Here is a 12280-nt window from a genome sequence, read left to right as displayed (position 1 = left end):
TATTTCAACACTATTTTTTTTTTTAAATCACAGACGTACAATCGCATAACAGCAAATTTGCAATCAAAAAGCAGAGATAACTAACTGGTCACTGATTGATGCACTTTGCGGTCAATTTTTAAATATAAAGTAATGGCGCGTCGCGCGGGCGGGGCTTGAAGCTTGAGGTGCAATTGTTTTCTGTTTTTGTTGGTCTGTTGGTCTCCCTGTTGAAGGTATTTTAACTTCTTCATTCAAAACCAACTCCTGCCCCTGCTGCTTTTTAAATCTAGTCTAGTATTTACTCTATGGCTGAGAGCCCTTCTCGTTCGTGAAAATCGTAATATTTAGCCTCAAACAAAATATTGCAAATATAAGACGTCTATATTACGAATTCTAAAAGAGAAAACAATGAACTCACCGACACCACTACCGTCACATAACCTCTAAATTAATGATCCTTCTCTAGGTCCTTGAAGATTCTTTTTCTCCACCAATGTTGTTGTTGTGAGTTACATTTTGCCACTCTTGAAGAATTCCCTTGGTAAGCTGTAATAGAGGACTTACTGAAGTAAATCCCTTTAGTGTTGGAAGCTTTAATAATAATTAATAATTAATAACAAATTGGGTCTCAAAGAAAATTTTCATTCTGTTGAACCAGAATGGCAATGGCTACCAGGGTCAAACAGGAACCGGTGTCACCCACATCTAGTTCAAGTCGTGAACTCTGTAGCCCTCCTCCAGCTCTAAACTCATCGATTACAACTTCAGATTATGAGCAAAGGCAGGTGTATCAGATTATATTCTGCACCATCTGTTTGTCTTTGTAGTAATGGCTATTCAATTGTAGTTGTATAAATTTTGTCTTTAGGATACTATTACTCTTGCAAGGAAGTACCAAACCAATTTCTGATAAAGAAATCCAAAATGAAATACCAAATTTATCGCCCCAGGAACGAGCGGAAGCCATCAACAGTCTTTTGAAGCAGGTAATTAGCTGAATACAGCACATTAATTTTTATATATATCTTTTGATGAAACAAATTAAATTTGCCACTGACTCGGATCTTCTTGTAGGGATCTTTGGAAATATTCAAGCAAGGTGACAAATTAGTTTACAAGTACAAGGAGCCATCAAGTTCTTCCAACATTAAAGGCGCAGATAATGAAGAGAAGATAGTATATAGTATAATTGAGAAAGCTGGTAACAAGGGGATATGGATCAGAGATCTCAGATATGAATCAAATTTAATTGTGGTTACTCTCCAAAAAATTTTGAAAAATCTTGAGAACAAAAAAATAATTAAGGCTGTAAAATCTGTCTCGGTTAGTAATTACTTGATACTTTCTGTCAAGTAGTTATTCTAGGAGTAATTTGTTCTTCATTTTTATCAGGCTTCAAAAAAGAAGGTTTATATGCTATACAGTTTGGAGCCAGATAGTTCTGTTACTGGTGGAGCATGGTATAATGATCAAGACTTTGAATCGGAATTTGTTGATGTCCTAAACCAACAATGTTTTCGTTTCCTTCATCAAAAAAAAGAAGCTGTGAAGAACTGTAAAGATGGTCCAATTGCTGCCCAGAATATGGCTAGTGCATCATCTAAAGATGTTTGGAAATACATCTCTGAGTTAGGGATTAGCAAGGTAAAAGGTTTGAGCTTCTCTGTCATTATACCATTCATAAATAAAGCTCTTTCTCACTTGTTTTTGTGGTATTATATGCTGTAGGTCCAATTATCTGTCCAAGATATGGAAACCATTCTAAATACTTTAGTTTATGATGGAAAAGCAGAGCGAACAGTCCTTGCTGATGGTAACCACATGTACCGCGCTATTGAGTCGCTGCTGCCACCACCAGGCATTGTTCGGACCCCCTGTGGTGTTTGCCCGGTAATTGAGCTTGTTGAAACTGTATCCATGAATTACCCTTAGATATGTCTTTCTAAATATATTCCGCATCTGTTTCAGGTTTTCAACCAGTGCAGTGATATTGGATCAATAAATCCAAAAAAGTGTGTTTACATGACAGAATGGCTTGAATAAATACAATTAATTTAAAAAGATGGATATATTTATAACTGAATTAAAAAATAAAAAATCATGATGTTTAAGATTTCTTAATTACTTATACATCCATCAAATAAATACATTAAAACAGATCTTTAAAATTTCATAGTTTCAGTGTTAGTAATTTATAGTAAATAAAGCTAATAATACATGCATAGTGCCTACAGCAGGATGTAGCAAATACAAACATTCACATAGAATGTTCATTTTAAATTTTAACCTTTCCACTCCTTGTTCTGGGTGATGGTGTTTCAACAGAAGACCTAAGGGAACGACGAGCGGGCAAGGACTCTATACTGGGGGTCTTGGTTCGAGTTTTCTTCTCAGGGTGAACAGGAGTCGAGTTGTTTGAGGCTCCTTTGCTTTTGCTATGCGCCTGTTTCACTTTGCTTACAGATGGAGAGGAATCTGAATCAAGCCCCTCTGAACTAGTGGATTTTAGTGCTTCAGCTGGTCTCTTTTTAGTTGGTTGAGTCTTTGCTACAGAAACAATAGCAGCCTTCCCTCTCGATGATCGTGTTGTGGGTGAAGGTACTGAATCAGATTCTTCAGACTTCTCTCCTGGAATAACTTTAGAAGAACCTTCCTTACTGACATTTTTCTTCAATAATTTCTGTTTTAGTTGAGCTGCTGAGGAAGGTGAAGGTGACTGTCCTTTATCTTCTTTTTGCAGTGCCCTGCTGTGCAGGGCAGGGGATTGGTCTGAATAGGAGGTATTTGAAGGCTGTGGAGTTCCCTCAGAGTCTGATTGTGAAGTAGTACTTCTACGCGTAGCCCTTGTGGGGACAGAGGTCATAGACCTTTCTGGCAGTTTTTCAATGCCTTTCACCTGCTCGCGCCTTTTTTGCCTAGGAGCCATTCTGACAGGGGATATGTCAGATTCAACATCTGTGCTTGATGCACTAGTTGTTTTTTTGTTAATATTTTCCTGAGCATTTTGGCTTTTGAGTTTCTTTTGCTTATTGGGGTGCAGAGGTGCAGGAGAGGAGTCAGAGTCCGATGGAACGCTGTCTGAAACAGACCTGCTTTGTCCCTGTGAGACAGGCTCAGGTAGTGACACTCCAATTTTTGAGCGTCCAGATCTTTGTCTAGCCTGAGTTTCTCTCAAAGGCGATTCATCTGATTCAGTTTTTGATCGAGTGGTCCTGGGCTGAGTATCCAGAATTTTTCCAGATTGTTTAGCATCACCCTTGGCATTGCGATTTCTTTTAGGAATAGTAGAAGAGACGGCATCAACCTCAGGGCAAGAGGTAGGTGTCGATGAATCATCAGATGAGGGAGTCTTTTTCTTTTCATTCGAATTCTTGATCTGGGATTCACCAGAAGAACTTTTACATGGAGATGATCCATTTGAGTTCAGACCCTTTTTATCAATTGTGCTTTTCTGACCTTTGTTGGCATTCTTCTCCATCTTTGAACGAAGTTGTGCTGCTGAGACCGGGGGAGACTCTAGAGAATCTCTGTCTGTCCGATTTGCTATACTTCGTCTTGTGTTAGGTCGAGCTGGTGAATCATTGCTGGTGGAAAAGGAGCCTGAGACTTCAGAAGTTTGTGCCTGCGTACTGCTATCAGCTGTACTTGAAACTTCACTGGGTAAAGATTTTCTAATTCTTTTGGATGGTGGAGTAAGACGAGGTGATACAGTAGCAAGTGCATCAGAACCTTTTCCTGTAGGTGGGGTGATATTTTGGAAAGTTTTCAAAGTTGAGCCCTTTTCAGTTGGGTTAATTTGCCTTTTGCCACTTTGAATGTTTCTAGCAATGCTAGAGCTAGTGTCATTTTCTTTTCTTAAGTTTCTAGCATTCCTTGTAACAGTAGGTGAGTTTGTTTTCTGAGCCAGACACAGAGGGCTGGTTGCAGATTGGGCTTCCAATTGGCCCTCCACCTCTTTCGCCTTTGCACTTTTAGTGAACCGACTCTTCCTTATTTGATCAACTTGGGTTTCGTCAGCCTTTTTCCTTTTAGCCACAGGAGACGTATCATTGTCACCAGGTGCAGCACTTATGCCTCGATTGCGAGTTCTACTCCTCATTGATTTTCCATTCGTAGCTGGTTTCTTAAAAACATCTTCCTTCTCTCTCTCTTTGATTTGACTGGCTTGCTCTTCAGACTCTTCTTTTTCCATTTCTTCACCATCACTAGCCCTGTAATTGATGATAACAATTATTTTATAGTTTAACAAAGAAATAAACTAATGTAAAAATTATATATGAATAAGATTTTACTAACTCATCACGTGGTGGACTAGGTGGGATGATAATGTTAGAAGTTGTTGTATGATATGTATCTTCATCATCAGAATCACCAACTAAGGTGTGAGGATGAGAACCCTGTAGGTAGATAAAATTTATTAGATTCGAAGTTGTGATTATGGCATCAAATGAAAAGCACAAGGCATAAGAATTGAAGAACATTATATTCATTGGCTTACTTCAATATTCCTGTTATTTGTGTCATTACACTGAATAGAACCTCTGACACTTTGAGTGGCTTCCAGCTGGCTGGAAGCTGCTGTATTATCAACCTCTGTTGTTCGCATGGAAACATTGTCAGCAGCAAGTTCTATAAGTGTTCTGATTTTATCAAGGGACCGAATAAATAACTTTTCCTTTGAAATATTGAAAATCTGAAAATAATATAAATTAATTGATTCATTAAGTCAAGACTTTCATACTTTGTCACTCACTGATCATAAAGAGGACACTTACCTCTCTGACCCTTTTAACAAGAGTTTTCAGTTCTTCCCGGTACACAGCATCATCTAATGATAATTCCAAGGCAGACAGTGCTTTTAAGAGAACAGCAACATTTGTGCTATCATCACAGTCTAGAATAGCATTACAAATGGTTAAGGCAAGATTGTTATGAATGTGACTCATCTGTAAAAGAATTTACAAAGTTAAGCAAAAGTTAAAAACCACCTGCACATAATTCAGAGAGAATAGATTTCCCTCACCTTAGAATGATACTTATTAATTCCAGGTCTTGTAAGATTTAACAGAAGACGAGAGACACTCTCTTTATCTATTTGAGTGAGAGGGCTAGTAACTGGAGCCTGCATTAGAGTTCGCAAGGTAGGCATGAACGCTTGTTCCAAGGTTTCTTGACTACGAGGACATTGACTAGCATACAGAGTTAGGAAATAACTAAGTGGCTGTCGCAAGCTTTCATCTCCATCTGATAACAAAGAGTTATAGTAAGATTTAAAGTTCAGTCACCTATCCTTAGATAGAAAAAAATAAAAGTAAATGAGCTGGTTTACCTGTTACAGGACTGTACCACATTAAAATGAGACGAGACAAAAGAGCTGAAGATGTGATACGGCAGGCCATAAGGAGCTTATATAAACCTACCATTGCCAAATTGCGCATAGACGTTGACTGGAAAAAGTTCAACATTAGTTCATACAACATAGATCGATCATAGTCCTGAATCTTTGTAGCTAGGTAATACTTACAGCACTATCAAGGAGAGATGTCAACATTGAGATTAAATTAGAAGTATTTCCACTTGATCCACTGGAGAAAGTTGTCTGAGTTTCTTGGCTTTCATCTTCCTCTGTATCAAAGTCATCATCACACATATCAGTTGGAAAAAGATTCTTCTTCTTTCTCGTCTTCTTCTTTGTAGATACCTCTCCTGCGATAGAGCATAGATTGAGATTTAAAGAAACAATGACATAAAAATAATGTAGAATTTATTGGCTAAAAAAAATTACCATTTTCCTCTTTTTCAAGAATTTGGAAGGTTTCCAGACCATATTGGAGCAGGAGATCAAAAGTCACTTTCAGGGCTACTTCACAGACTTCATCATTGGCAATCTAAAAAGATAAGGAGTCATGCAAAAGTTGCAATTACATTGATAAGTATATAAATAGGAAGATAGGTTGGTCACATGCACTAAGTTACACAATTACAAGAATAATTGGAGGGAAATAGTACAAAAATAAACTGAAGAAGGATACCTGGAAACAGAACATGAAGAAATTTTCTTTGGCCAACGTCTTGTCAAGAAGGGAGAAAATGCCCAAAACTTCTAAAGCTTTATTCCTTATGATGGGAGTTCTTTCTTCCTGTAAGAAAAAACTGTTGTGTATAACGGATATAGGCAATAACAGCTAAAACAGATTGTAAAAAGGCATACAAACCTCCAAACATGGCAGGATAAAATTTTGCATTAATGAACGAAGAGTAGCAGAGAGGCTTTTCACAGAGTCTGACTGGGTCATCTCCCTTACAATACGTAGACATTTACGAAGTGCTAATTCATCTTTCACCGAATCTCGAATCTAAACAATAATTATTACACACAAGAAATGTTACATCAAATACATATTCTGTATCAGACTAAATACAACAAAATAACGTACCTCTACTCGAGTTGGAGGGGGTGGCAGTGCAGGAGTGCCTTCCATCAAAGTTTTTAATTCACATTGAAGGGTTTCACACTCCTCTTGAAGCTTTTGGGCTTTAGTATAATTTTTTTCTCTGACGGCATCATCTTGTTCTTCTTTCAATTCATTAATTTTTACACGAATTGAAGCTTGCTAAGAAGGAAGGATTTCATAAATTAAACTCAAACATAATAAACACTTTAACAGAGAAGGGTTGTATACACCTAAGTCTAAGACCCCCCCTGCGTATAAGACCCCTCCCACTTTCAAAGCCTCCATTGATAAAAAAGAAACTTAACGGGGGGCGTGTATAAAGTGTTTTTAACGTGTTTCCGGGCTTCTGAAGTGTTTGCGACCCGCCTTGGCTTAGCCTGGGCGTATAAGACCCCCCGCTACTTCCGCGATGAATTTTCGGTGAAAAAGGGGGTCTTAGACTCAGGTGGATACGGTAATGTGACCATGCTGCTGTAAACACATGTATGTCCTGAGCAACATACCTTGAGGTCCTTTTGCCTCTGTTCATCAGCAGACAGAGGTGGTGCTTGAGGTGCTTCAGGTTCAGCTTCTTGTTCTGTCATTGGCTCTCTTACTTCAGATATTGCCTCAGCAAGTGCCTGAAGACGGTCCTCCACTTGAGGAACAATTCTGACCATAAGTTGAATAATGACAGGCACAACAATTTCAGGTACAGAGTTGTTTGTTAAAAGATATAAACATAAATCTTTTAAATTGGTTCTGGAAGAAAATTCAAGTTACAATAATAATAAATTAAATCCATCATAAACTGGAAAGAACAGACTCATGATAAAAGCGCACCTTCCCATTTCATCAGCCAAATCGAAACCTTTGCAAAGTTCCAGTAATTGAATTAAAATGTACTGGTGTTGAAGTACCACCCAATGCTCTGCTTCGGCAAGAGACTTAGTATCATGATACCTGGGAAAGAAAGAGCACAAGGGTGAGTAAAATATTGATTCAAGTAAAGATTTCAAAATCATGTACCATCTAATATTTTACTGTTTAATGTAATTGCAGAAAGTTGAGAGCTCAGGTAATAGTTCTGGAAGAGGCTCATCAATAGGGCGGTCATCAGCAATTTCAGGGTGGGCCTCAAGATATTCAGACAACAATCGCCAGTACAGAACATTCTCTGGACTGAGCTCCTCAATTGGTATCACTTTGTCCTCATTTAACAAATTAGTGAGCTCTTCTAAAACTGCTTTCAAGGGCTCAGATCTGAAATTAGTAAACAAATGAGAAAGTGAGCTATTACACTTGCCGCCATGTATAAGTGCATGTCAAGTGTGTTAAAATCAAGCAGAGCACCAAAGCACTTACTTGAAAAGAGCTCGTAAAGCTATGGATGATATTTCAGTTGCATTTTCACAGTCCAGAGCATGTAAAAGTGACAAGAAACTTCCTTTGTAAAATTGGAGCCAAGCTGGTAGCATAGCTTTAGAAACAGCATCACGAACAATAGCTACAACCAGATAAATATTTCAGATTATTTAAGAATTAAAAATAAAGATGTCCAAGTCAACAGTCAAAGCAGGCATAACTAAATTGTACCTGCATGATCTTTCAGGCCATCAGTGAGAAGTCGGACTCTTTGTATTATTGTAAACCTCTGGACGCTTAACTTGGAAAGACTTAAAAATGCAGAACGCCGCACAGTATCTTTAATATCATGAGTGCGTTCAAGAATACCCCGTACAGATGGGGCAGTAATAGCAATGTTTGTGAGTACAGCACGACGTACTTCAGCACTGGGGTCAGAAGACATGTGAAACATGAATGCTGCAACAGAAATGTAAAATGAAACTGGCTACACACAATGGTATCCTGCACAAGTAATCAGATTTTATGAAAAAGATGGCTAAACCTTTCATTACTGGGCAAGATGCATCAGCTGGATCTTGCAACCGATGGAGAGCCAAGACAGCTTGCATGCGAACAGCAGGGGCCTTATCCTAAGAATATGAAGCCGAAAATTAAAATAAGCAACAAATTTAAAAGTACTGAAATATAAAAATCAAAAAAACTACCTGCAATCTTTCCATCATGCATTCACTAATTTGATCACACAAGTCATCATCAATACACGCTTCATTCCCTAAACCATTCAGAATCCTGTTTATGAACTGGCAAACTCTGAAGCGAATTGCTTGGTAGTCAGAGTTGTGGTTCTAAAGCGAAAGGAAAAGAAACAGGAATGGTCAAATTTCATTAATTTATGAGGACTTTTGACCAAATATTTGTAAAACAGCTTACCTCAAACAAAAATTTTAAAACATTGAGAGCAAATGGAGATATCTCTTCGTCTTCTCTCTCTTCCTCTTCAACATCGACAGGGACAGGTTTCGATTGAAGGTGGGAAGCAATAAATTTGGAGGCAAAACTGAGAATATTTTCCACAGGTCGAAACTTTTCCCCTTGAATCAGAGGCACTTGTAAACATTTTATGTATTCATTCGAGAAAGAATCGAGCGAATTCTGAAACACCAAAGAAGCTTGATGTTAGACGTTCAGGCAGTGATGACAGTACATTATCCAACACACACACACACACACACACACACAAAATACAGTGATACAAGAGAAGAGTAATGCTTGGATGAATCGGTCAAGAAAATGAAAGGAAGACAATCATAATTGTAAAGAAGGTTACCTTTTCGTACAGTTGCCTTAATTGTTTGCAAAGTCGTTCATGGGACGTTACACTAAACTGGGATTGATGAAATATTTCCTTCATCCGCTTCACGTCTGTTGAATTCATCTTCCTATCTTTTTCTGCACTTAATTTTTTAGCTCAGAAATAAGGTTCGCTGCATTCTTCAGAGACGCGTCTGTTTGAATGTTTTCGTAACGATAACGATGTCAACTGTAACGGTTTCCCGCCAACATTGGCGCTAAGCCAACTTGAAATGTTTATGGAAGGCGTCGGGTCGGAAGCAGAGCAGAAGCCCAAAACCCAAACTTCTACAAGGCATCCGGCATTCAATCAGCAACAACTCAAAGTTGTGTGTCATTCTCGTGATTTCGTGTGACAGTTCTCTAATTTTCCGATAATAATGGCCTTGATTGAGCCCTTCGCCGGCCATACCCCGATGCAGGCCCAGCGGTTTTCTCCCTACTCGGATAACGGAGGGTACGTGTAAAATTTGTGACTACTGTACATTCGGACCGTGTCAGCAACCCTAAAATTGTATATATCTATACTTTTTCTTACATTCGTTGTTTTGAATTGATTACTGGAGTCAACTTCTGTATTATTTGAAAATTTTTCGAACAGATATCTATGTCTTATTTTAAAAAGATGTTCTTGTTTGTTGTTCAGTTGAGGTTATGACAGTTACCTGACTTACCTGAAGTTACCTGAATTACCTGACTTCTAATACCTCATGCTTTCCATATGATTTTGCACAGTACTATTGTGGCCATCGCTGGGGAAGACTTTGCTGTGATCGGTTCAGACACTCGTCTGACTGTTGGCTATTCTATTAACACGCGTGAACAGAGTAAGCTCTTCCGGCTCTCTGACAAGACAGTTCTTGCGTCCTGCGGATGTTGGTGCGATGTCTTGACCCTGACCCGTGTCCTCAACGCTCGCTTGCAGGTTTGTGTAATTATTTTATTAATTGAAATTTTATCATAGAATTTTATTTTTTTATGCACAATGCTCTTTGATTTCATAGATGTACAACCATGAGCATCAGAAGGAAATGAACACTCCCGCTGTTGCGCAGCTCCTTTCTACTATGTTGTACTACAAGAGGTTCTTTCCTTACTATGTGTCTAATCTACTTGCTGGATTAGATGCTGAGGGCAAGGGTGCTGTGTATCATTATGACCCGGTTGGTCATTATGAAAGGAATCAGTATTACGCGGGAGGCTCGTCTAGTGCGTTACTTCAGCCATTCCTCGACAACCAGGTGATTATCTAGGCATAGCTAAGCTACTTCTGTGTGATTGTACCCTAATCATATGTATTTGTAGGTGGGCAAGAAGAACATGAATGGAGTCGTGCAAGAGCCTATAACTCGGGAGAGAGCAGTTGCCATTGTGAAAGATGCCTTTATATCTGCTGCAGAGCGTGAAATTCATACTGGTGATGCTATCATCATCAACATTATTGACAAGACAGGAGTGAAGGAGGAAAGATTTGCTCTACGTAAAGATTAAAATGTTTGTTTGGTGGGGTTACTTTCAATTGGCATTAATAAAGATTTTTACTTGTAATTCTGCCTTTTTAATCGGACAAATTAAAGACAAATCTAGGAAATATTGTTTAAAGGAAATTTCTTATTTTTCAATGTGGAACAATTCATGCACATTGTGGTGCTACATTTAATGACAACAAAATATTACAGGCTTGATGAGACCAAATGACTTGCAATTTTAACAGAAACAGTGCAATTCAACAATAATGGTCCCTATGATTCAACTTTATCTTGCCATCAAAAATGCCAGTAGAGATCTTGTTAATTCAAAAAAAAGTATTAAAAAGTTGAATTATGCTTGACACCTCAAACTGCAAACTTGTCAAAACAAAGTGACAATCAGTCCATGCACAAAGGGTGTAGCAGGACGGTGAAGCTTCTTCTAAGCCCCCAGGGACAGTTACTTCTTGGTCCCAGGGGGCGGGAGGGGTTGGCCCAGGTCCTTTCCACGCAATTTTATACCTATTCATGAGGTAAGTGGAAAAGATGGTTAAGAGGACAATCAGCAGCCCTTACACAAAATCAAGAATTACGAGAATTAAATATGGTCTTACCAATGGCTCTTTCGATCTTTCCCAAAACAACCTGGTTAGGAATACCTCGCCCAGCTTCGTAATCATTTACAATTTGAGGCTTCTCGCAAACTTTCTGAAATAAGAGTAGATTCATTGCATATGCCTCAAATTGAAAACAAATTTATGAAATCAAAATTTTGGATTAATTCACTTACAGTAGCCAGGTCTTTCTGGCTCCAGCCCTTGGACTGTCGCCCCTGCATGATGAGCTTCCCGATATCCAGTGGAACTTTATCATGCTTCAACTCTTCTGTCTCTCTGTCAAGTTTTGCTGTATTTTTTGTTGTAACAGTGTGCTTATTTTGACCACCTCCCCCTGAAAATTATAAACAAATTAAGTCTATGCAGTGCATATCATCACCATTGAGGAATAATGTTCAGAACTCACATTTTTGTTGGGTATCGACTGCCACACCCTGTCGACGAGCAGCATTCACAGCCTACAAAGAAAGAAATAAAAACTGTAATACAAACGAAATGCCGCATGTAAGATATACCAAATACCGATCAAGGGATGTTTTATTTGATCCAAACATATAATTTTCATGAGAAAAGGAGAGTGAAATGAGAAATGTACATTTCACAATATGGCGTCTATAATGCGTCACACATTGATTTAAATTGTGAGATAAGATTCTATTGGGAAACAATGATAAATATCGATGCGTGCTACAAAGCGCTAAAATACGCTGCTTCCAAGAAAATTCTGGAACTCCCGCACAGCAAGTGGCCACAGGCATGGCACTGATCTTCAATGGACACAACCTTATATTCATATTTTTCTTACCTGTTCACTTTTCGCAGCTGAGGCTTTCTGAGGTCTCTTTTTAAGAATAGTGACAGTATCCCAGTCCGACATGACAGCAGGTTGTGAAATTCCACTTGAAGGAAAACAATGAACCAAATACGAACCCCTAATCTTTAACTAGGCTATAACCTGTACGTACGACGAATTTCGTAGTGCGTGTGTATGTGCGACGAGACAACTGTTGTGGTGTGGCGGAGTGGGGGTGGGGGCTGACGGCTGTGAGACACTGGAACC

General features: G+C 38.7%; 4 protein-coding genes across 8 annotated transcripts; 2 read left to right on the top strand and 2 right to left on the bottom strand.

The window, feature by feature from the left end:
• The first annotated feature begins 196 nt into the window (after nt 1-196).
• Nucleotides 197-2093, top strand: LOC113215017 (probable DNA-directed RNA polymerase III subunit RPC6). Of its 5 annotated transcripts, none has more exons than XM_026434572.2 (8): nt 197-215; nt 449-523; nt 641-763; nt 851-968; nt 1057-1305; nt 1375-1626; nt 1711-1872; nt 1951-2093. In XM_026434572.2, exons 3-8 carry the CDS (start codon nt 642-644, stop codon nt 2023-2025), a joined length of 978 nt encoding a protein of 325 aa, XP_026290357.1. In that variant the 5' UTR covers nt 197-215; nt 449-523; nt 641; the 3' UTR covers nt 2026-2093. The 5 variants fall into 5 exon arrangements, with proteins under 5 accessions (XP_026290357.1, XP_026290356.1, XP_052130749.1 ...); XM_026434571.2 differs by having other exon boundaries at nt 212-319; XM_052274789.1 differs by having other exon boundaries at nt 212-319; nt 617-763.
• LOC113215016 (condensin complex subunit 3) lies at nt 2036-9336 on the bottom strand. Its single transcript, XM_026434569.2, has 20 exons — nt 9112-9336; nt 8715-8936; nt 8489-8629; nt 8326-8413; nt 8013-8240; nt 7782-7923; nt 7461-7679; nt 7260-7379; nt 6941-7178; nt 6420-6596; nt 6198-6338; nt 6015-6122; nt 5768-5870; nt 5507-5688; nt 5312-5429; nt 5006-5226; nt 4758-4928; nt 4481-4675; nt 4279-4379; nt 2036-4193 (listed from the first exon to the last, which is right to left on the bottom strand). Exons 1-20 carry the CDS (start codon nt 9217-9219, stop codon nt 2258-2260), a joined length of 4959 nt encoding a protein of 1652 aa, XP_026290354.1. The 5' UTR covers nt 9220-9336; the 3' UTR covers nt 2036-2257.
• Nucleotides 9337-9411: 75 nt separating this feature from the next.
• Nucleotides 9412-10682, top strand: LOC113215018 (proteasome subunit beta type-1). Its single transcript, XM_026434573.2, has 4 exons — nt 9412-9591; nt 9870-10059; nt 10139-10375; nt 10440-10682. The coding sequence occupies exons 1-4, from the start codon at nt 9515-9517 to the stop codon at nt 10623-10625; spliced, it is 690 nt and encodes a 229-aa protein (XP_026290358.1). The 5' UTR covers nt 9412-9514; the 3' UTR covers nt 10626-10682.
• A 43-nt stretch (nt 10683-10725) lies between these two features.
• Nucleotides 10726-12248, bottom strand: LOC113215020 (endothelial differentiation-related factor 1 homolog). Its single transcript, XM_026434574.2, has 5 exons — nt 12026-12248; nt 11627-11678; nt 11394-11554; nt 11218-11311; nt 10726-11125 (listed from the first exon to the last, which is right to left on the bottom strand). Exons 1-5 carry the CDS (start codon nt 12095-12097, stop codon nt 11064-11066), a joined length of 441 nt encoding a protein of 146 aa, XP_026290359.1. The 5' UTR covers nt 12098-12248; the 3' UTR covers nt 10726-11063.
• Nucleotides 12249-12280: the final 32 nt, after the last annotated feature.

The sequence above is a fragment of the Frankliniella occidentalis genome, unplaced genomic scaffold (assembly GCF_000697945.3).
Source record: "Frankliniella occidentalis isolate FOCC.00 unplaced genomic scaffold, Focc_3.1 Scaffold440, whole genome shotgun sequence".
NCBI classification, from domain to species: Eukaryota; Metazoa; Arthropoda; class Insecta; order Thysanoptera; family Thripidae; genus Frankliniella; species Frankliniella occidentalis.
Note: the sequence above shows the minus strand (reverse complement) of the source record. Positions and strands in the feature narration are given on the sequence as shown.